The sequence below is a fragment of the Papilio xuthus genome, unplaced genomic scaffold, assembly GCF_000836235.2.
Source record: "Papilio xuthus unplaced genomic scaffold, Pxut_1.1 DF825946.1, whole genome shotgun sequence".
Lineage (NCBI taxonomy): Eukaryota > Metazoa > Arthropoda > Insecta > Lepidoptera > Papilionidae > Papilio > Papilio xuthus.
Window position 1 is genome coordinate 92,206 of NW_013532703.1, and position 19,848 is coordinate 112,053.

Sequence of the window (19,848 nt, forward strand, 5' to 3'; positions counted from 1 at the left end):
CCCTGTGCTCTGCGCAGATAAGTCACACGAGCTCTGTGCCCAGTGCTCTATGCCATGTGCTCTGCGCAGGTAAGTCACAGAGCTCCGTGCCCTGTTATTGGCGCAGATAAGTCACACGAGTTATGTGCCCTGTGCTCTGCGCAGGTAAGTCACACGAGCTCTGTGCCCTGTGCTCTGCGCAGGTGAGTCACACGAGCTCTGTGCCCTGTGCCCTGCGCAGGTAAGTCACACGAGCTCTGTGCCTTGTGCTCTGCGCAGGTAAGTCACACGAGCTCTGTGGCCTGTGCTCTGCGCAGGTAAGTCACATGAGGTCTGTGCCCTGTGCTCTCTGTTCTGTTATTTGCGCAGATAAGTCACATGAGTTCTGTGCCCTGTGCTCTGCGCAGGTAAGTCACAGAGCTCTGTGCCCTGTGCTCTGCGCAGGTAAGTCACACGAGCTCTGTGCCCTGTGCTCTGCGCAGGTAAGTCACACGAGCTCTGTGCCCTGTGCTCTGCGCAGGTAAGTCACACGAGCTGTGTGCCTTGTGCTTTGCGCAGGTAAGTCACACGAGCTCTGTGCCCTGTGCTCTGCGCAGGTAAGTCACACGAGCTCTGTGCCCTGTGCTCTGCGCAGCTAAGTCACACGAGTTCTGTGCCCTGTGCGACGTGTAGGTACCTGAACCTGTCGCACAACGCTCTGGAGCGCATCGGGCCGGCGGCGTTCGGCGCGCTGGCCACCCTGCTGCGGCTGCAAGCTTCGCACAACGGTCTGCGTGACCTCTCTCGCGGCGCCCTCGCGCGCCTCGCCTCCTGCCGCAACATCGACCTCTCCCACAACCGTCTCGACACCATCTTTCAGATACCCATCAGCCTCAGGTAGTCGCCGCTTGTCTAGCCGTGCCGGTAAATACCCCCCTTAATCGCCGCGCTGACGTCGCCGCCCTGCTTGCAGCGAGCTGGACCTTTCCTACAATAACCTGACGGAGGTGCGCAGCAAGACCTGGCCCCCCATGAACGCGCTGCTATCGCTCGAGCTGGAGGGCAACCGGCTGGGCGAGGGAGAGCTGCCCGGCGACGCCTTTGTGCCGCTGCTCACACTGCAACGCCTGGGCCTGGCGCGCAACGGCCTCGCGGCGCCGCCCTGGCAAGCCCTCAACGCCCTCTCCAGCCTCCAGTATCTCCACCTCCAGGTGACCTCTTACTTCCCACCGTCTCGATAGCGACGGAACTCTTCAGGTGGCGTCCGAGTTCGCTTTGCTTAGGTTAATTAATTATGATCGTATCAGTACAACAACATAACGACGCTGTCGAAGTCGGCGTTCGGCAACCTGCCGACCACCTTCGAGGTGGACCTGTCGTACAACGCACTGGAGGCCGTGGCCCCCGGCGCCTTCCGCGGCCTGCCGCAGCTGCTGCGTCTGCGCCTCGCCCACAACCGCCTCGCGCACCTGCCCAATGGCGCGCTGCAGGGACTCGTCGCGCTGCGGTACCGCGCCACTCATGCTACTTTTATTATACCTTACAATACATTAACCCTTTTATTGGAAATATATGTAACCTACTATTTATCAATTTACACAACACACGGAAGGGAGTGAGCGAGAATTATTATATCTAATGCAACATCTCCACCGGTAGACGTAGTATGTAGATAAAATTTTGTAAGCCACAAATGCAGTAGTGAGGTGTTCGCAGCCAGCTGGACCTGTCGCACAACGCGCTCGAACGCATCGACAACAAGACGCACGGCCTGCTCGACGACTGCCTCTCGCTGGAGGAGGTGAGCCTCGCCCTTAGCATCTCCCCGCCCCGCGGCACAGCCTTATCGTGTCTGTGACGTCGCAGGTGGACTTGAGTCACAACCAGTTCGGGTCCCTGAGCAAGAAGACGTTCCCGTCGAGCCCGTGGGTGCCGTACCGGCTGCGCGTGGTCGACCTCAGCCACAACCGGCTGCCCGTGCTGACGGCGGACCTCGCGCACGGCACGCGCACTCTGCTCCGCCTCCGCCTCGACCACAACTACATCGACGACATCCGTCACGGTGAGTGTCCGCTCCCCGCCCCCGCCCCACCACCCCACCACCGCGGAGTGACGTGAGCCGCGCCATGTTGCAGGCGTGCTGGCAAACCTGACGGCGCTGCAGCACCTGGACCTGTCGCACAACCGGCTGCGGGATCTCGTCTCGCGCACCTGTACGTACCTCGCCACCTTCCGCCTCGTCGTCGTCCTCCCCACCTTCCACTAGCCTTTGCTCAAATAATGCATGCGCGCAGCTGAGGCCGAGCTCGTGCTGCCGCGCAACCTGAGCGATCTTGTGGTCAGCGACAACCTGCTGCGGCGGTTGCCGCTGCGCGCGCTCCTGGCCGCGCCGCGGCTGCGCCGATTGGACGTGCGCCGCAACGCGCTCGCGGTCTTCCCCCGCGACCTCGTGCGCCGCGTGCGCGACGGCGCCCTGCACGTGCTCTTCGAAGGTCGGGACGATCGCTAGCGTATTTAAAACGGGAGATAAACGAAATCGGACGGAGAAAATCTTTACACGACTCTGCTCGCAGGCAACAATTTGACTTGCGACTGCGTGACGAGACCGCTGAAGCACCTGGTGTCCCGGCTGACGCGGCGCGAGCTGGCCGACGAGGAGGGCTACGCGGCGCTACGCTGCGCGGAGCCCGCGGCGCTGGCGGGCCTCACGCTGGCCGAGGTGCCGGAGGAGCGGCTGCAGTGCGCCGCGGGCCCGCCTCCCGACCTGCCCACTGACGACGACCCTCTCTACGGTGTGACCGCCGAGCCCGACGTCGTGTTCCGCGACGTGCAGTGGTGAGTGCGAGTGCGAGGTCGCGGGGCCGGGGGGGGCGGGGCGGCGGCGCGCGGGGTGCGGCCGGCGGCTACATGCGAGCGCACGCGTCAGTTCGCAGACGGCGGTGTTCGTGTCGTGGCTGGTGGCGAGCGCGCGCGACGTGGCGGAGGCGGCGCTGGTGGTGCGCGGCGCGGACAACGCGGTGCTGCACCGGGAGACGCTGCCGTACCACGTGCGCTCGGCGACGCTGCCGGTGGCGGGGCCGCTGCGGCGCGCGCTGGAGGACGCCGGCGCAGGCTCGCTGCAGGTGTGCGTGCTGCCGATGACGTCGGAGGGGCGCGCGCTGGACTGGCACGAGACGCAGTGCCGGCAGCTGGAGGGGAGGTTCTCCTCGTGGCCGCGCAAGCTGTCGGTGGACAAGCGGCGGCTGAGCGGGCGGCGGCGCGCGGGGGGCGGCGCGCTCGCGCTCGTCGGCGACTCCATCCTGCTCACGCTCTGCATCTTCCTCGGCGTCTGTTTCCGCCGCCTCGCGGACCTCGACCTCTGACCTCACCCGACTAGAAATCTTGTCAAGGTGAGGGGGGGAGAGAGGGGGTGGTGTAACGAAACATTGGCTTTAACGTTTCTACTCATGATTGAATCTCGTTGTGATTTTTTAGTATTTTTTTACATTCCAATTTTTATATTTTATTTCTAGTATATAAGACAAAATGAATATATACAAGTTTTTTTATATTTATTTACAACGAAGTTTATATATTGTACATATATGATAGTATGTTTAAATACGACGTGAATATTTTATAATGCAAAGTATTCGCTCAAATGTCAATAAAAAAATCCGTCCAAATTTACACGTGTATATTGTTGCAATAAACGATATTTTGATAAGTTTAATGTACATGTTTCATTTCATCCCGAGCTAGCTGCCCATTGCCCACTGTCCACTGCAGGTTGTCCACTGCCCGCTGTATGCTGCTCATTGCCCACTGTCCACTGCCCGCTATATGCTGCTCATTGCCCACTGTTCACTGCCCGCTATATGCTGCTCATTGCCCACTGTCCACTGCCCGCTATATGCTGCTCATTGCCCACTGTCCACTGCCCGCTATATGCTGCTCATTGCCCACTGTCCACTGCCCGCTATATGCTGCTCATTGCCCACTGTCCACTGCCCGCTGTATGCCGCTCATTGCCCACTGTCCACTGCATGCTGTGCGCTGTCCACTGGACTCGGTCCGCTGCCCATTGCCTGCTGTTGAGTTTGGATAAAAGTGAAGGTCACCGTCACTGCGCCATCCACAATAAATACACGGCATATAGTTTTAAATTTTTTATTGCGTCCAAGTGTTATTAAGTGTGAAGTATCGATGCCTCGGCGTTGGGAGGCTCGCCGTGCCCCTCGTGCGGCAAGGTCCGGTAGTCAGTGTCCGTGGCCCAGTCCAGTGCGTGCGGGGTCCAGCCGCTGTGGCTAGCTGCTACGTCTGCAAACGTACCCGCACATCGCACAAAAGGACTTAAAACCAACGGAAGGAACATATAAGCGATTGAAATGTTCTGTTTTTATGTTTATGCAAGACAGAAACAAGCAAGCGCTTCTATTCTGAAAAAATCAAGTTTTTTTTAAATCAAAGAGCAGTTCAGCAGTTCTTAGACAAAGTGATATTCGATTAGCAGTATGACAAGTGACATAACAAAGGTTTTTTTTTCTAAAAAAAAAGAGAAACGAGCGACGGGAACACTGAGGTGGTCATCGACGCTCATGAACATCCGGAACATTAGAAGAACTGCAGTTGCCTCATCATCAGTGTGATATCGCTAATCGAATGTTACTTTGTGTAGGGGGATAAAGTAGATAAGATATTGCATCCGACGTAACGCTAACAAAATGTTGATAGCGTCGATGCGCTCTCACCGGCGCCGGCGGCGGCGGACAGACTCCTCTCGTATCCTGCAACCAGACGGATTCAATTGTCACATTAAAGTTAACTTTAAATAACATTTTATTAGCGTATATCGTCTCGCGAACGTTTTTCTAATTGACAATCATTTTCTAATTGAGAACTACAAGAAACACAAAAGCCCAAGTATCTATAATGCACAGCACGCCTCTACCCCTGTAGTGCTTTACTTGCCTCGCAGTTCGGTGATACTAAACCTTTCCAAACTTACCATCTACCTTCTTTTGGGCACATTGTATTTACATTTTTAGAATTTCCCAAATCTTATTGTCTTAACTATAGAGTGTTATTGAACTAGTGGTTTTGTTTGTGCGTCGGCCGTGACATGGCGGACATGGGCTGCGGCCTGCGCTCTGACCACTAACTGAATTACAATTAGTATGTGAAGTGAGGTGGCGCGACTTGTAACACTTTGATGGTCACTTTTTGCGAAAACAGATTACAACGAATTGATATTATATAGATGTTAAATTATTCACAGAGGAAATACTTAGATATTTATAATCTCAGGGCTTATATTTTAGTAGGAATATAATTAGGGTGGACTAATTGTTTTTATTTGTCAGTAAAGTTCTCACGCCTGCACGCTCGCACAGGCCGCTTCCCGCCGTAACGTCACACCCGCCATTTTGAATGTTAAAAGTTCGCCGGACATTAGTGTATTGTTGACCGACCAAATTTCATTGGAATCTTATTGTGGAATACAAATGCAAAACGTTAGTGGTCATTACCGCGGCCGCAATTGTTGCAATTGTTGCAATTTTTTACTTGTGCGGGTTAATTTTTTGCATCTTTTTCAGAGTAATGTTTATCTGTGAAACAAAAGGTAACAAAGGCAGCGCACCACCTACCGTGGTGGTGATGCGGGGACCAGGACCAGTCGTGGTGGTGCTCCGACTGCTTGCCCTTCATGGCCGTGAAGAATGACGCCACCTGTCGAACAAACACTGCAATCTTTTAAAAGACTTAACTTTTACATATGTTTATTACTTGTATAATATCGGCGTCAAATAAATGCTTACGTCGATCTCTTGTAATACTGAGAGTGCAATGATTATCTTGTTACTTGTGAACAGAAATGGACTGTTTGTAACTAACCTAATTAAACAATTTCCATTTTTTCTCCTTATCCAAGTGCGGTCGGCCCTATTTTAATAGATATGCGTACAGCAAATTGAAATGCGTGTAGTGTTATCTATACTGAAAAATAACCAAAAAGGCGACTAAACAGGGCCGAGCCCCGCACCGGAGCCTCGCACTGTTTCAATTAAATTCAACGCATACAAGTTGGCGTGAAAATGTTTTTTTTTATTGTATCAATTTACTTTCAATAAGTAGCCGCTACGTGAGTGCTTTAGGTTGCCAGGACAAAAAAACCAATTTCGTTGAGCTTGTGGGTCAGTTATTTGAAGCTGGGCATAGCAACACTCGTTTTGTTTTTATCTAAACTTACTCGCAGTATGGTAACGATCATTGAACGCTCACAATTTTGCACTAAACTACAACATCTCAATAGAGGTGTGATGACTATATTATTTATTGTATGAATTCTTTACGCTGGAAGTATTTATGCCTCAAGTTTTATTTTATAAAATGCTTCAGTCCCGTGATTCGGTTTCGTTCTAAATACTAGCTCTTCAACTCTTATAATCATCACTTTCGCGATCGATAAACTGTGTGCTGGAAATCAACTTCCAATTCGTAGACACAAGAATGTTTTTATCAATAATAATTTTCATAAATAATTCTGATGGCAAGAAACTCGAGTTTGTTTTTTAAAGATATAGCTTGAAATAGACTACATATTTCAGATTGTCTTAAAATAATTAAATATTATTTGTGTGAATTTATGACGATAACAGATATTATTGTAAGTATCATGGTACGCGGCTTTTTGCTATAATAAATCATTTTTAAAAAGTCGCGACGAGGCAATTTGCCGCCCAAAGCGTGAAGGGTCGCTAAATACGTTTACGTTCAGCTCACGGTTTTTGTGGCAAAACCTTTAATTTTTTCTGTTTGAATTGTAAACTCACGGTGTTGTTGAAAATTTACCATCAATAAAAATAACGGGATATCTTAATGTTATAAATATCTTTCGGTTTTTTTATTTATTTAAGTAGTGAAGTTGTTGTTTGTTCATTCTAATATTGTGTAGTGTTTAATCTGCTGTAAGAAATATTAATCGCTTAAAAGTTTAAACCTGACAACAACAAATAATAAGTAGTAACATATAAATACAATACATAGGTACAAGCTTAGTATTAAAATATTTTGTAAACACATTATTGTAGTCGGCACACACACACACACACATATATATATATATATACACTAGCTGTCACCCGCGACTCCGTCCGCGCGGGATTAAAATTAATTATAAAAACATTGTCCAGCGGACAAAATTGTGAATCTAAACCATTCCCAGATCCCCTTGAACACACACAAAAAATTTCATCAAAATCGGTCCAGTCGTTTGAGAGAAGTTCAGTGACATACACACTCACAGAAGAATTATATATATATATAAAGATATGTACATGTTATCGTAGTTATAGTTTTGTTTAGGAAACATTGTGTTAGTGTGAGCGAGAGAGTAAGTCTGTTGGACCTTAGCGGAGCTGACGGCGATCTTGAAGACGAGCAGCAAGAGGCCGAGGGCAAGCGACTTCGCGGCCAGCAGTGACGTCACCAGCATCCAGGTGGAGGCCGCGCCCACGTGGAACACCAGCGGCATCATGCCCGCCGCTGCCTTCTTCAGCCCGCGGCCCTCCTCCGCACCAGCACCTACAGCACACAGCATATAAGCACTCCACGGAGGGAATTCTTACAGTAGAACTCCACTGCCACCGATGTCGTCACACTGGCATTGGTACAATTTGTCACTCCTTTCATTGTCTCCGACAAAATAGCAACTACAATAGGAATACTTTCAGGATACCTGAAGTGATTTTGATGAAATTTGGAACAGGAATACATAGATTTATTTTAATTCCGCGCGGACGAAGTCGCGGCAAAAGTAAAATATACAATGACTATGGATGTATATTTATATTACTCATCATGTGTACAGAGTGTGCAAGGTAATATGCTCACCGTGTCCGGTGCCGGGACGCTGCAGTTTGGGCTTGATGTGGTTGTAGTGCAGCAGGCGGCCCAGTGCGCTGGACCCCAGCTGCCGGTCGTTAATGCTCTCTAGCCACTGCGCCGCACTGAACACGAACTTCTCGTACTTCGATTCCATATTATCTTCTACAGATGTGATAAAATTGCGTTCCTCATTGTTGTCACCATCTCGAGCAGTACTGATGCCGCAGCAGATGAGCAAGGCGAGCGTATAAACGTATGCGCGCATCCCGTCCTTAGATGTGAGAGTGCGTCTCAAGGCGGTCGTCAACAGTCACTGATGTGTGCGGAGTGCGAAGGCGGCGCGGCTCGCGGCGGCTGATGGCGGCTGACGGCGGCTGATGGCGGCTAACGACTGTTCAAGATGTCTGTATGTGCACATAGAACCGTTCGCCGAAACCAAAGCGAACAATAAAATTGTGTTACGATTCAATTATTCTTAGACATATAACTCATGTGTTGTAAATACATTTTAATTTTAATATTGTTATAATACGTAAGGTAAGAGTGCTGCAAAGACGCAGCGAATCTATCTAAATTCTTAAATAAATTTTGCATAATACAGTCATGACAATTTATGTTTTTTTTTAAGTATTAAAGGCGTTCTGTTCTGTATTTAGCTCTTCCAACTAATTATTGTTATTTGAAATCGCTAGTTCTAAAATAATTCAGCTAACAAAGTTCTTAATTATAGTCTAGTACGAATAAATCGTTTGATTTGATTCACATTCGTGTATGTGCGACGCGACGTTCATGTTCAGATTAGAATAGATGAAAACAATTGCATCTTTTAATATTTTCGTTTACAAGAAACATGAAGAAAACGCAAAAAGACTATTGAAGCCTATTTTATCAGGTTAATCGTATTTTAGAAGGCGCGGTGAGCCGGCAGCCGGCAGTGACCACTCACCAGTGAGCGTACGGACTTCGAAAACTAATTCCCCCTCATTATCTATTTTGCCGTTTGAACTAGATATTTATATTAAGACTAAAGTTTTTTTTTTACTTAAGCCATAATCGAGACGAGCAGATATTAATCGCAAATATACATGACACGCATGTACCTAATGCTGCTTATTATTATGCTAACAATTAAAATCAATAATCCAGTCTTCAAATAAATCCGAAAACTGATTTATATTGATTAAAAATTCCGAGGATACAGGAACTGAAATGGAATTTGTAATTCGAGCGAAATATACTGCCATTAAACAAAACATTAAAAGATAGTTTTTTTAGTCAAGCAGATTAGAAGATGCATTTAGAAAATCACTATAGTTTGTTGTATTATAAGCTAGGAGAAGCGAAATAACAAAAGTATTCGAATACTTTGCCATAAAACACGTTAAAGAACGCGTCTTAAATTCCAGGCACACGTGTATGTACAGTATCCAGCTTAGGTTTCGGTCTACTACTACTATTGTTTTAATATTCTTAGCTAACTTTATAAAGCTCTATATTAAATGTTGAAAATGTTTGTTGACCCCGTTTTTTGCAATACATTTGATAGTATGGTATCGATGTGCGAGGCGAGGCGAGGCGAGGCGAGGCGAGGCGAGGCGAGGCGACGATGATGGATAATCTTCTTTATATGTATTTGTATTCCGTTATAATTATATATACTTTTTCTCTCTCACTAGTTTTTTTTTACATGAAAGTTACATGTCAAATATAAATCATCTGCGTGTACTAACACGCAAACTGTAAATGTACACTTGAATTTTACTAGTTTCACACGAGGACAGAATCGTAAGACTGTACGTTACTACTATTATTTGAAAGTTCGCCTCGAGGTTGAACAGTAGTGTTCCGACAGTAAGTGTGAAACTAATAGCCCATTCTCCATTTCTGTTTATCCTTTTGTGAGGTTTTATAAGCGATCACTCGGTAAAAATAAATAAAGGGGAAAATTTCATCGTGTAAGCAGATTCCTTGAGGTCGCCGTGTCTCACACGAAATGATACAGCAACATACATCACAGCAGTTCACCTTCCGACTGCGACATTCCTTCATTTTACACCAAGATTCGAGTCGTAATTGAAACAAAGCTTTATAAAACAGTATCAACATTTTTATTTAGTGAGCTATGAGGAGGAGGGGGAGGAGGAAGAGTACGAGACAGGGGAGGAGGAGATGCAGCGGGCGCGCGGCGGGCGGGGCGAGGGGCGGCGCGGCGGCGGCGGCGGCGGCGCGCGGAGTGAACAGCGCCACGTCCGGCCTGCTCGCCTTCCACCCGATGAGTGGCGCGTCGCGGTTCTGCGCGCGCAGCCACAGCTCCAGCGGACGGAAGTACCTGCGACACACGCGACACTCTGACTGCCGACTGCCGACTGCCGACTGCTGCTGCCACCTCCCATTGAGGAATTACTTATGATTGTGCGCGCATCTCTCTGTGTGAAGATTTTCAATGAGATTTGTAGAAAAACAAGTTGCACTTCTATAAGGGCTAATAAGGCCTCGATAACGATCGAGGAGGCGGTGGTGGTCCGGAGGGCCGGTAGCGGGAGCGTAAGTGTAAAGTACTGACTTGACGAGGGCCTCCGGCGAGATCTTGTCGGTCCTGCCGCGGGTGAGCGCGCGCAGCAGCTCGCCGGCGGGCTTCGCGGCCCCCGCCTGCATCACCTCACTAAATTACATCGCTTATTAATACTGGACAAGAAAATCGGTCTTCTTAAATCTATCACCAAAGTCCAAAGCGAGGTAAGCGTACCCGAGGAGGCGGCCGGCCTCGCGGCTGCGGTGCAGGTCGCAGAGGTGCAGGTGTTCGGCATGTCCGGCCGCCGCGCACAGCTGCTCGAACACCTGGAACTCCAGCACCGTCGCCAGGAAGAACTTCAGGTACTCCTGCACAACGACGCGCCGCATGTAAACATTGAGGCCCGCTCTCCCTCACCGAGCGACCTATCCACCGATCAAAGCGTCACACTGCGGGGAGGCGGTCACTGAAACATGGGGAAATAGTATGCGGACCTGGTCGGAGATGATGTGGTATTTGGCGCCGGGGTCGAAGTCCTCCTCGGTGCGCTTCAGCGGCGGGATGACGCCCTGCAACCACATACAGACTCAATGCCGGGTCCGCGACGACAAAAATCATTCGGAAACTGCGGAATTAAGTGAAGTTGTTGTTGCGCAGTACCTGGTACCTGAGCTTCATCTGCCACCAGCGCGCGTTCATGTTCTCCACGCCCTCCTCGAACACCGACCAGCGCCACTGCGCATCGTACAAACAATTCATTATATATTATCGGCCGGTTCTGTCCAGATCCTTATTAACTATTGTAAAACAAACATTATAAGCTAAGCAAAAGTAAATCAGCATAATGAAACGCTGTCGCTGTAAAACATCAAATTAACTTATGTTTATATCTAGTTCCGTTATGAGATGAGTAGTATGACTAGTGCGCGCTCCGTGCTCAGGGAAACGTGCGCACAACGCATCGAGATGGCAGCAAGGCCAAGGAAGGGGTCACCTGGTCCACCATGAAGGCGAAGGGCAGGTAGGCGACCTTCTCCAGCGCCATGGTCATCAGGAAGTTCATGCCCACCTCGTACGGGTCGTGGCTCCTGCGGATGTCGACCCACATTACACGTTAAAAGTTTCCTACACACGACGTGTGCTACGCTAGTCTCTCCTTTCAATTGCCATCACTTCCTTCCCATCTTTATTCGGAAAATTAATTTACTACTGCAGCAATCGCTTACTGTCGCTCGGTTTCCTAAACCTCTGCTCGACTACCCTGTCTTTTAAAATTGAAGAAATCGTCAACGTTAACATGATCGTCGGATTTGGGTGACATTTGTATAGATAAAGATGAGGCGGAGTGATGCGGCAGTGAAAGTGGAAGTTGAAGTGGCTGTTCTGTCACTGACTTGTTGTTGTAGAGTCCGAGGCGGTAGAGGTGCGGCATGTTGTACACGGACAGCGTCGCCGCGTTGGCGAGCGCCTCGTGGAACGCTGCGCACACAATCACAATCTATGTACGACGTCACGTATGAGATAGCGTGGGGTAGTGCGAGGTGGTGTGAGGTCGTATGAGGTGCTGTGAGGTGGGACGGTGTGAGGTGGTGTGAGGTGGTGTGGGTTACCGGGGTTGGCGCCGTCGCGGAAGAGCTGCGGCTGATCCGCGTATTGCAGGTAGTACTGGATGTGCGCCAGCTCGTGGTGTGTCGACACCAGGTCCTGCGTCGTCACCTCCGTGCACTGCTTGATCCTGCGACACACATGCACACATCTCTCACACACACAGACACGTCGGTCGTGAGGCGCCTGCGGAAACTTGTCATGCAATACTACGGAACATGTCCGCGCTCGGCCAAATTTTTCACGCAAATACGCCTATTGTTTGTGACCATGTCTTCTTTTAAATCATTTGTCAGATGTATATATATACTGTTATATGCAATCTTAATCAACATCAAATATCTTATTCCGGCAGAGATCGAGTCAGACAAGGCAGGGAGAGTTGGGGTTGTTGCGATGTAATGTGTCGAGCTGGTGACCTGTAGTCGATGCGGTTGCAGAAGTCCCAGGCGCTGGCGGAGCACTGAGCGGGGCGCCGCGGCCGCGTCAGCACCGAGCTGCGCCAGAACTCCGGCGGCAATGGCTTGAGACCCATCTTCGTGAAGAACTCCTCGCCCACCTGGAACATCCTGCGCCCGACACGTCTTAATACGACCACCCACCTTGCGGCTTTATCTACATACCGATAGATCTAGCTCGTAGCATAGCTTCGACTCATCGAGTTCTAAAGACATTTAATAGATTTAAAAATAAACAAGACTCCATGTATTATTGAAAAATACGAGAAAAAAATGGGAAAAGTAGCGGCAGGTACCTGAGCGGCGTGTACCCCTGGCGCAGCAACTCCGAGGTGACATCCAGCGCGGGCGAGGTCGGGAACGGCATCACCAGGTCCATGATTGACTTCCAGTTCTGCGCCCACATGTTGCCTGCGCACGCAACGTGACTCGTCACCTCTCCCCTCTCACCTCTGTGTACAGAGCACTAGAGGGGAGGAGGCGGGGGAGGGGAGGGACGTACCGAGCAGGTGCGCGGGCAGGGGCCCGTCGGGGCGCAGCGTGTGGTTGCCGTAGCGCTGCAGCAGGCGGCGGCGCACGTAGGTCAGCAGCTGCTTGTACAGCGGCGCCACCTGATTGTACACCTCCTCCACGTTCTCCCGCAGCGAGGGCTCCTCGTACGCCGCGCGCATCTGCTCGCCCGCGTTCCTGAAACCTGACCACCCCGCCATACATACCCCGCCATACGTACCCCGGCATACGTACCCCGCCATACGTATCCCGTCATATGTACCCCGGCATATGTACTCCGCCATACGTACCCCGTCATATGTACCCCGGCATACGTACCCCGCCATACCTACCCCGCCATACACATTCCGCTAACCCGAACAGGTGTTTCCTAACCTCGTCTCCTGTCCGCCATAACGGATCGCGATCTCTATTTTTTACTATGATTTCTTTTACCTAAACCAATTCTTATTTGAAACTGAACACACATTTTAAAGTATCAAAGAGTTACCGGCGAGAGCGGCGGCCTCGTTAGCGAGCTGCACATATCTTATGAACTTGTCCCTCAGCTTGGGTCCGGTCTGGTCCCGAAAGCTCTTCCACACGTAGAGGAGTTCGCTCTCTATCCTGGAGTGGGCGAGGATCCTCGAGATCTCGGGGTCCAGCTGCATGTCGCAATAGTTGGGGAACTCGGGGTCGTCCCGGTACGGCTGGTAGTGCTGGTACGGGTGGTTGTTGAGCTGGTAATGCGGATGGGTCAGCGGAAAGGGTTCGGGCGGCGCGGTCGCCGGGCCACCCGTTTTTGGGACGTGAGGGTCGTATGGCTTCTGCCCGAAGGGGCAAATTTTCGCAGAGTTGTAGATCTCTTTCATCTCTGTTATCAGTTTTTGAAGCTGAAACGAAATCGTAAATTCATATCGGACTCGCACACAGTGTACTCGGCTTGAACAGTGCCGTATTACCGTACCTCATTAAATTTGTCCTCAGAGAGCGAGGCGCGGCTGGCCTGCACGATCTTGCGCAGCTGGCGGCGCGCCTGCGGGTCGGCCAGGCGCGTCACGTCGAATGCGGCCGCCTTGCGCCACGACAGCCGCTCGAACTTGGAGCTCAGCGCCAGCTCCTCGTTCATCCGTCGTCGGTTTTGTTCCGTTATGTTGGTCACGAACTTCCACTGCGCCGTCGTCACTCTGCGCGAAACAGATTGCATATTTAAATCAAAGCGAATTAATCACTAAAGTATAGTTATGTGAATAATAAAATAGTCAGCTGACCTGTAGCACATGCCGGACGCCTCCCTGTCGTACTCGCGCAGAAACTGCATCGCTTCTGCCACGTTCGTGTTGCTGCCCTGCAGCGGCCCAGTTTTTATGACATTCTTATTATATTAAAGCAGTGCAGTTATTAAACATTTCCTTATAAATCAATTACACATCAAGATATTTATATCACCATGACATGTGCACCCGAAGTCTTTAGTAAATAAACAGAGTGCAAAACGATACGAAGCGACCTCATCGCTGCCACTCTGGTCACACCCCGTGTACATGAGCGTATAATACTATTGCAATTTTTTTTAAGCATAAAGTAATTAACACAGAACTGAACTGCTTTAGCATCTATGGCATTATGTTAGAAGGAACATGACACGATATAGTCGGCATTAACACATTCACATTTTGTAGTTATTGAATTTTTTTGCTCGTCTCCTCGATTCAGCACTCTAGCTTGTTTAATTCAGCATCTTAATATTAATATGGGTAACAGCGCAAAAGACGTCCTATTCTGGATAAATAATAACGGGTTCGACGCAAGGACGTTCAGCTGCGGATACATAATGGTAGAAGAATCAGGCACGACTTGTATTACAGTAGATGTTCGTCGCTGTGAAGGTCGTCATCTCTCACAACAATACCCTCATTAGACCACACGGTTTGTAATTCATTTAATCTTGATGACATCCGGTGGCTTGTGTCTTGTCTTGTCTTTTCCCCAAGGATACGTTATGTAACGATCTATTTAAGTTTTTACACATGAACAACGATAGATACATTCAACAATAGTCTGAAGTATAGTAAGTGAGATATAGGCGGATGCGGAGCTGATGCTGACACAATTTCATATTATAATATGAAGTATTATGATATTTTACAATTCGTTAGATTAATAAAATCTAATACTAAATAAAATAGGTAAATGTATAAAATTTAAAAGGAAAGCGGAGATAGACTAGTAGACAGCGCAGACAATGAAAAAGTTGCCTGTTCTATTGTACTTTATTCTTAAGATTAAGTTATTATTAAAAGAAAAATATGCGTGATGGATACTCACCACCCTGACGTAGTGGTCGGTGGAGGCGGCGGAGGCGGGGGAGGCATACCGTGTGCAGAAAGCAATAACTACCAGATGCCACAGCGCACTACTCTTGCCATTGTACATTTTTAAATAACAAATTGTCACGTTAGTCTTCGTTCAGGACACATTTATGAATTTAGGAAACTTTTATATCATCACGAACTAGCGAGTTTTAAAAAAAAATGTTTTAAAGGTAGTTCTTTATTCTCTTTTTTAAAAATTTGTCACGTTATGGCGGGAATTTCGTTTTTTTATTTAATATTTTAAAAAGTGTGTCAGGCCAGGCTCGGGAAACTGTCTCGTCGGCTTTCTTGTCGTCGACTGGAACAATATTTCCGTCGTCTTTGTTTCGTGCATGCTTTGGTGAGCACCGGCGCCCCACATAGCGCGGCACGCGCGCCCTCCTCCTCTTATGATACGCACATTTATTATACATTACAATACGTTTCTTTTATAAATAATTTGATACTTGAGACAACTAGACTAGTGACTGCGCAAACTATTCTTATACTTCCGATACATGAAGAGATATAGCTAATGCCAATGTCATAATGTTAAAGAGTACGAACTACATAGTATATGATCGTGAGGTCTTATTTGCCATTTGACTTTTGCCAAAATCAATATATTTATGAAAGCCTAAACTTGTATAATTTTGGAGGAAACGTCGGATTCCAGGGTTAATTACAAACAGAGCCGAACTTTTTTCTAAGCTAAGCGCCTACCAAAGATTTACGTCAATGAGGGCCATTTATCGCAACTTGTCCGACATCAGTGACTAACATCGTTGCAGTAATTACTTAGATAAACATTATTTTAGTTACTGCAATAAGATAGCAAAGTAAGGAGTCTGAACGGACAATGCGGAGTCAGGAGGCGAGACCTCTCCTCTCTCTTCTCCGCTTACCTATTGTGCCAATCCGGCGCCGGCGCAGCGCACTGTTACATTTGACCTAATTTTAAAACCTACTTGTGTAGGAAAATTGCTATTTTATATCATATGTAAAAAGATGAAGTAAAAAAAACATGGTTTATTCATTTTTGTTTTGTTTCGCTGTGAAGTTGTAGAACCTGAATATAATAACAAGTAATCATTCTTATTTGTTACTAATATTATAAATGCAAATGTTTAGCTGGATGGATGTTTGATAGAAGGTATCTCCAGAATGGCTCAACGGATCTTAATGAAATTTGGCATAGATGTAGAACGTAGTCTGGAAGAACGAATGGGCTTATTATTATTTTTTTATATTTCCGCGCGGAGGCAGTCGCAGGCAACAATGCTTACACAAAAAATATGTCAGAAATAACTGGTCGTTACCAACAACAACAAAGTAATTTAACGCACATTGATTTAAAAACGTTCAGAATGGTTGCGACCACAACGACCTGCATTAGAACAAACAATGAACAGATTCAAATACGACGTCCTTCTATAACATTAAGAGAAACATACCTAAAAAAAGACTAGCTCTTGGGCTATAGATGTCTCTTTACTCTATCTAGTTCTGGCTGAAAACTATATACCTAGGTGAGCTATATCAAGCCTAGTATGCAGTTTTAAAATTTCCGGCTATAAAATTATTTCAAATATTTGTTTGTTTGTTTACATACCATTTTTACACTTTTTTGACATAGGAAATGTGACAAGTCTTGTCACATGTCATCATGGAGTGGTTGACGGATCGATTAGTTTTTTTGAATCGATATCGTGAATCCTATATATTTATACAGTCAGCTGCATAAATAAGTAAACGTTCAGTTCAGGCGTTCCGTTTTAAAAATAAGTCAACAAGTATTCGTCAATAACATGATCGGTCGGAAGCATACGAATGGATACGTGCATGCGTATTTTTTAAACCGTAGACTTATAGAGGTGTTTACTTTTGTAAATGTATATTTATTTATGCAGCTGACTGTACAGTATGAAGTCATGTATTCCGACAATGGAAACCCACGGTAATATTGAAATTTTATGAATCTAGACATTTTTATTATTGTTAGAAAGTATAATAATACAATCTTGGACTCCTAAGATACGTTTTGTTTACGATTTTTTTCGATATGTTGAACAATGGTGGGCAGAGATTATAATTACCATTGCATATAAGCCACCTAAAGTGAAATAAGAAATATATAAAAGCAACCATCATATGTACAAAAATATATTTTATTATGTAAGAAAATTGTATTGCTCACAAAACATCGTGAACTTATTCAAATATAATTTTATATACAGGCCTTAATCAATTATTTAAAAGTAAACAATAATACATTCAATTTTCAAATAATTAATTTAAAATTAACTGACAATTAAATTATAACTGACAAAAATATATAATACATGAAATTGTATTTAATGAAGTCTTATTTAACTATATATTGCTATAACTATTACTTACACTTACATATCTCAACTATTTCATTTTACACAACACAAAGAGTATCATCTCCTTTAGCATTCACCATTATAACAATTCACAGAATGTTACATTCTAAAATATCTTGCCTCGGTCTTTATAAATGTATTTTACTTAAAAAAAAATGTTAAATTGTATAATTCAAGTCCTTCACTTGACCTCTATTTGTATCTTTGCGTTGATTTAATGTATATTGAAATCGTACAAATTATACGGGCTTATTTTTAGGACTTAATTGAGAAAGATGATCTAGATCCTCTAAGGTATGACAACATGTGTCCAGTGCCGAGTGGAGGAATGTTGGAGGTAGCTTGTAATCAATTAGTCTTGTATTCTGCACATTGTATACGAAATAATTGAATTGTAACTTCATAAATAGATTTACGTCTTGGCATCATCAGTATCCTTGCTTTCTTCCACAGCTACGTTCCCGATACTGATATACTTTTTCCATATTGATGATGTGTCAATGTTATGCCTACGTTTCATGTGCTTCTTATAGTTAGAACCATTTGTGAAGTCTCTCTGACATTGAACACAATTGTACGGCTTGGCACCAGTGTGTTGCCTCAGGTGTAAGTTGAGACGGGTTTTGAATCTAAAAGTTTTATCACAATATTGACATTTGTATGGCATTAGGTCTGTATGGATTATGGAATGTGATTTCAGATGTCTCTTCACTCTAAAGCTCTTCCCGCACTGTTCACAAACAAATGGTTTTGTTCCCGAATGCAATGTAATGTGGGACTGAAGGTTTCCTTTTGCTTTAAATGCCATCGGACAAAATTCACACTTGTAAGGTTTGACGTTTTCGTGCGTCAGTATGTGGGTGCTCAAAGTACCCTTCATGAAGAACATTTTGCCGCAGATGTGGCAGGAGAAGTCTCTGCTGCGATCCGTGTGCACCAGTTTGTGCTGATTCAAATTGGTCCGCTTTTTGAATTCTTTGTGGCAATAGTTGCACTTCAACTCTTGCTCCTCCGCATTGTCAACTGCTTTCCTTAAAATTTTCTTAATGCTTTTATTATATTTTGCCAAGTGGTCATGCAACTGCTCCACTGTGTCAAACACTGTGCCACATTTTCTACAAGAAGTTAAGTTTACACCGCCATGCTCAACATGTTTATGTCTTTTAATAAATTTTGTCATTGTAAACTTTTGGTCACAGAATTCGCAGCAATAATTCAACATTGGCTTGTGCAGTCGTACATGTTTTACAAATGATTTGTAATTAGAAACAACTTTACCACAGCTCATACATTTAAAAACGCAACAACTATTATGTATATGTTGGGAATGTAACCTTAACAATGAGATGTTTTTGCACTGGGCGTCACAGTGTCCACAGCGGCACGCCTCCTCCTCCCATGTCACATCCAGCTTGTCTATGTCAACAGGTTCTATATATAAAGTTTTGTCTTTGTCCTCGTTATGTTCAGACACTTTCTTCTTATTTCGTTTCTTTTTGACTGTGACATCAGAGGGCTGCTCACTGTCGGTGCTACTGCTGAACCCATTATCTTCAATCAGAAAATCCTGGTCATTTTCAGGGCACTGTTCCGTTTTTAAATTCTCTAGACCGTCAATAAATTTATTTGTAGTGATCACAGTCATAATGTCTTCATCTTTTATATCAACTTTAACATCCTGAAAATCATCCCAGTTCATATCGACAGGGTTGGCCACATCGGATGACTGCTTTCCTGATTTAACTTTATGTTCATTGTTCGTAGAAAATAATTGATTCAATTTTTCCTGCGCCTCTCGGACATTCTTGAGAAAAATCCAAGTCCGTTCTAATTGATCAAAACAAGAATAGCATATACTTTTAGGAAGTTTATTTGATGGAGTAACGTCGATATTTATCCACAGCATCTTCTTGGCAATCTTTGAATTAAAAGCTGCTTCTTCATCAGCATATATTAAATGTTCAGTTGGTTCGGCGCACAACCGACAGTATTTATCAACTTTGTTCATTTTACTATATGAAGTTTATTTCTTTACGCTTTTCTTCGCATACTTTACTAATCAAAACTCTAAAAGATTGTATTGAGATATCAAAATATCAATTTGTAAATCAACAACATACAAAACCATATCTTAATTTGACATTTGAAAATAAAAATAAGTCAAAATTAGGGATGCACGATCCAATCCAATACTTTGGTGGTCGATACCATCTGTTCGA

The 19,848-nt window shown here is 46.0% G+C and overlaps 4 protein-coding genes across 8 annotated transcripts in view; 1 reads left to right on the forward strand and 3 right to left on the reverse strand.

The window, feature by feature from the left end:
- Positions 1-3,499, forward strand: part of conv (insulin like growth factor binding protein acid labile subunit convoluted) — an 8,632-nt gene extending 5,133 nt beyond the window's left edge. For all 4 annotated transcript variants that reach the window (XM_013321134.1, XM_013321136.1, XM_013321133.1 and 1 more), the window contains 9 exons: positions 652-855; positions 932-1,169; positions 1,266-1,465; positions 1,675-1,759; positions 1,825-2,020; positions 2,094-2,171; positions 2,253-2,450; positions 2,532-2,793; positions 2,885-3,499. In XM_013321134.1, coding sequence (XP_013176588.1) covers positions 652-855; positions 932-1,169; positions 1,266-1,465; positions 1,675-1,759; positions 1,825-2,020; positions 2,094-2,171; positions 2,253-2,450; positions 2,532-2,793; positions 2,885-3,320 — 1,897 coding nt within the window. In that variant the 3' untranslated portion in view covers positions 3,321-3,499. The remainder of the gene's footprint in view (positions 1-651; positions 856-931; positions 1,170-1,265; positions 1,466-1,674; positions 1,760-1,824; positions 2,021-2,093; positions 2,172-2,252; positions 2,451-2,531; positions 2,794-2,884) is intronic.
- A 617-nt stretch (positions 3,500-4,116) lies between these two features.
- Positions 4,117-8,200, reverse strand: LOC106124194 (uncharacterized). 2 transcript variants are annotated; one of them, XM_013320662.1, is made up of 5 exons: positions 7,831-8,200; positions 7,346-7,521; positions 5,586-5,667; positions 4,689-4,724; positions 4,117-4,257 (listed from the first exon to the last, which is right to left on the reverse strand). In XM_013320662.1, the coding sequence occupies exons 1-5, from the start codon at positions 8,087-8,089 to the stop codon at positions 4,127-4,129; spliced, it is 684 nt and encodes a 227-aa protein (XP_013176116.1). In that variant the 5' UTR covers positions 8,090-8,200; the 3' UTR covers positions 4,117-4,126. The 2 variants fall into 2 exon arrangements, with proteins under 2 accessions (XP_013176116.1, XP_013176117.1); XM_013320663.1 differs by lacking the exon at positions 4,689-4,724.
- A 1,736-nt stretch (positions 8,201-9,936) lies between these two features.
- On the reverse strand, positions 9,937-16,371 carry LOC106123783 (angiotensin-converting enzyme). Its single transcript, XM_013320188.1, has 15 exons — positions 15,217-16,371; positions 14,160-14,236; positions 13,856-14,075; positions 13,400-13,781; positions 12,902-13,093; positions 12,696-12,810; positions 12,361-12,510; positions 11,947-12,071; positions 11,731-11,815; positions 11,331-11,424; positions 10,997-11,071; positions 10,831-10,905; positions 10,571-10,704; positions 10,388-10,486; positions 9,937-10,153 (listed from the first exon to the last, which is right to left on the reverse strand). Exons 1-15 carry the CDS (start codon positions 15,322-15,324, stop codon positions 9,937-9,939), a joined length of 2,148 nt encoding a protein of 715 aa, XP_013175642.1. The 5' UTR covers positions 15,325-16,371.
- Positions 16,372-17,586: 1,215 nt separating this feature from the next.
- LOC106124928 (zinc finger protein 660) lies at positions 17,587-19,769 on the reverse strand. The gene has a single exon (XM_013321960.1). It carries the CDS (start codon positions 19,635-19,637, stop codon positions 18,042-18,044), a length of 1,596 nt encoding a protein of 531 aa, XP_013177414.1. The 5' UTR covers positions 19,638-19,769; the 3' UTR covers positions 17,587-18,041.
- Positions 19,770-19,848: the final 79 nt, after the last annotated feature.

Bases quoted from the DNA above. Each gene is read 5' to 3' on its own strand.
- LOC106124194 (XM_013320662.1), bottom strand. From the start codon at position 8,089: ATGCGCGCATACGTTTATACGCTCGCCTTGCTCATCTGCTGCGGCATC. The intron at 4,725-5,585 runs GTAGGTGGTGCG...GTCTGGTTGCAG, and splicing joins GTCCCCGCATCACCACCACG to GATACGAGAGGAGTCTGTCC. The intron at 4,258-4,688 runs GTGAGAGCGCAT...GTACGTTTGCAG, and splicing joins GTCCGCCGCCGCCGGCGCCG to ACGTAGCAGCTAGCCACAGC.
- LOC106123783 (XM_013320188.1), bottom strand. From the start codon at position 15,324: ATGTACAATGGCAAGAGTAGTGCGCTGTGGCATCTGGTAGTTATTGCT. The intron at 12,072-12,360 runs GTCACCAGCTCG...TGTGTGTCGCAG, and splicing joins TGCAACCGCATCGACTACAG to GATCAAGCAGTGCACGGAGG. The intron at 11,072-11,330 runs GTGACCCCTTCC...TACGATGCGCAG, and splicing joins TCGCCTTCATGGTGGACCAG to TGGCGCTGGTCGGTGTTCGA.
- LOC106124928 (XM_013321960.1), bottom strand. From the start codon at position 19,637: ATGAACAAAGTTGATAAATACTGTCGGTTGTGCGCCGAACCAACTGAA.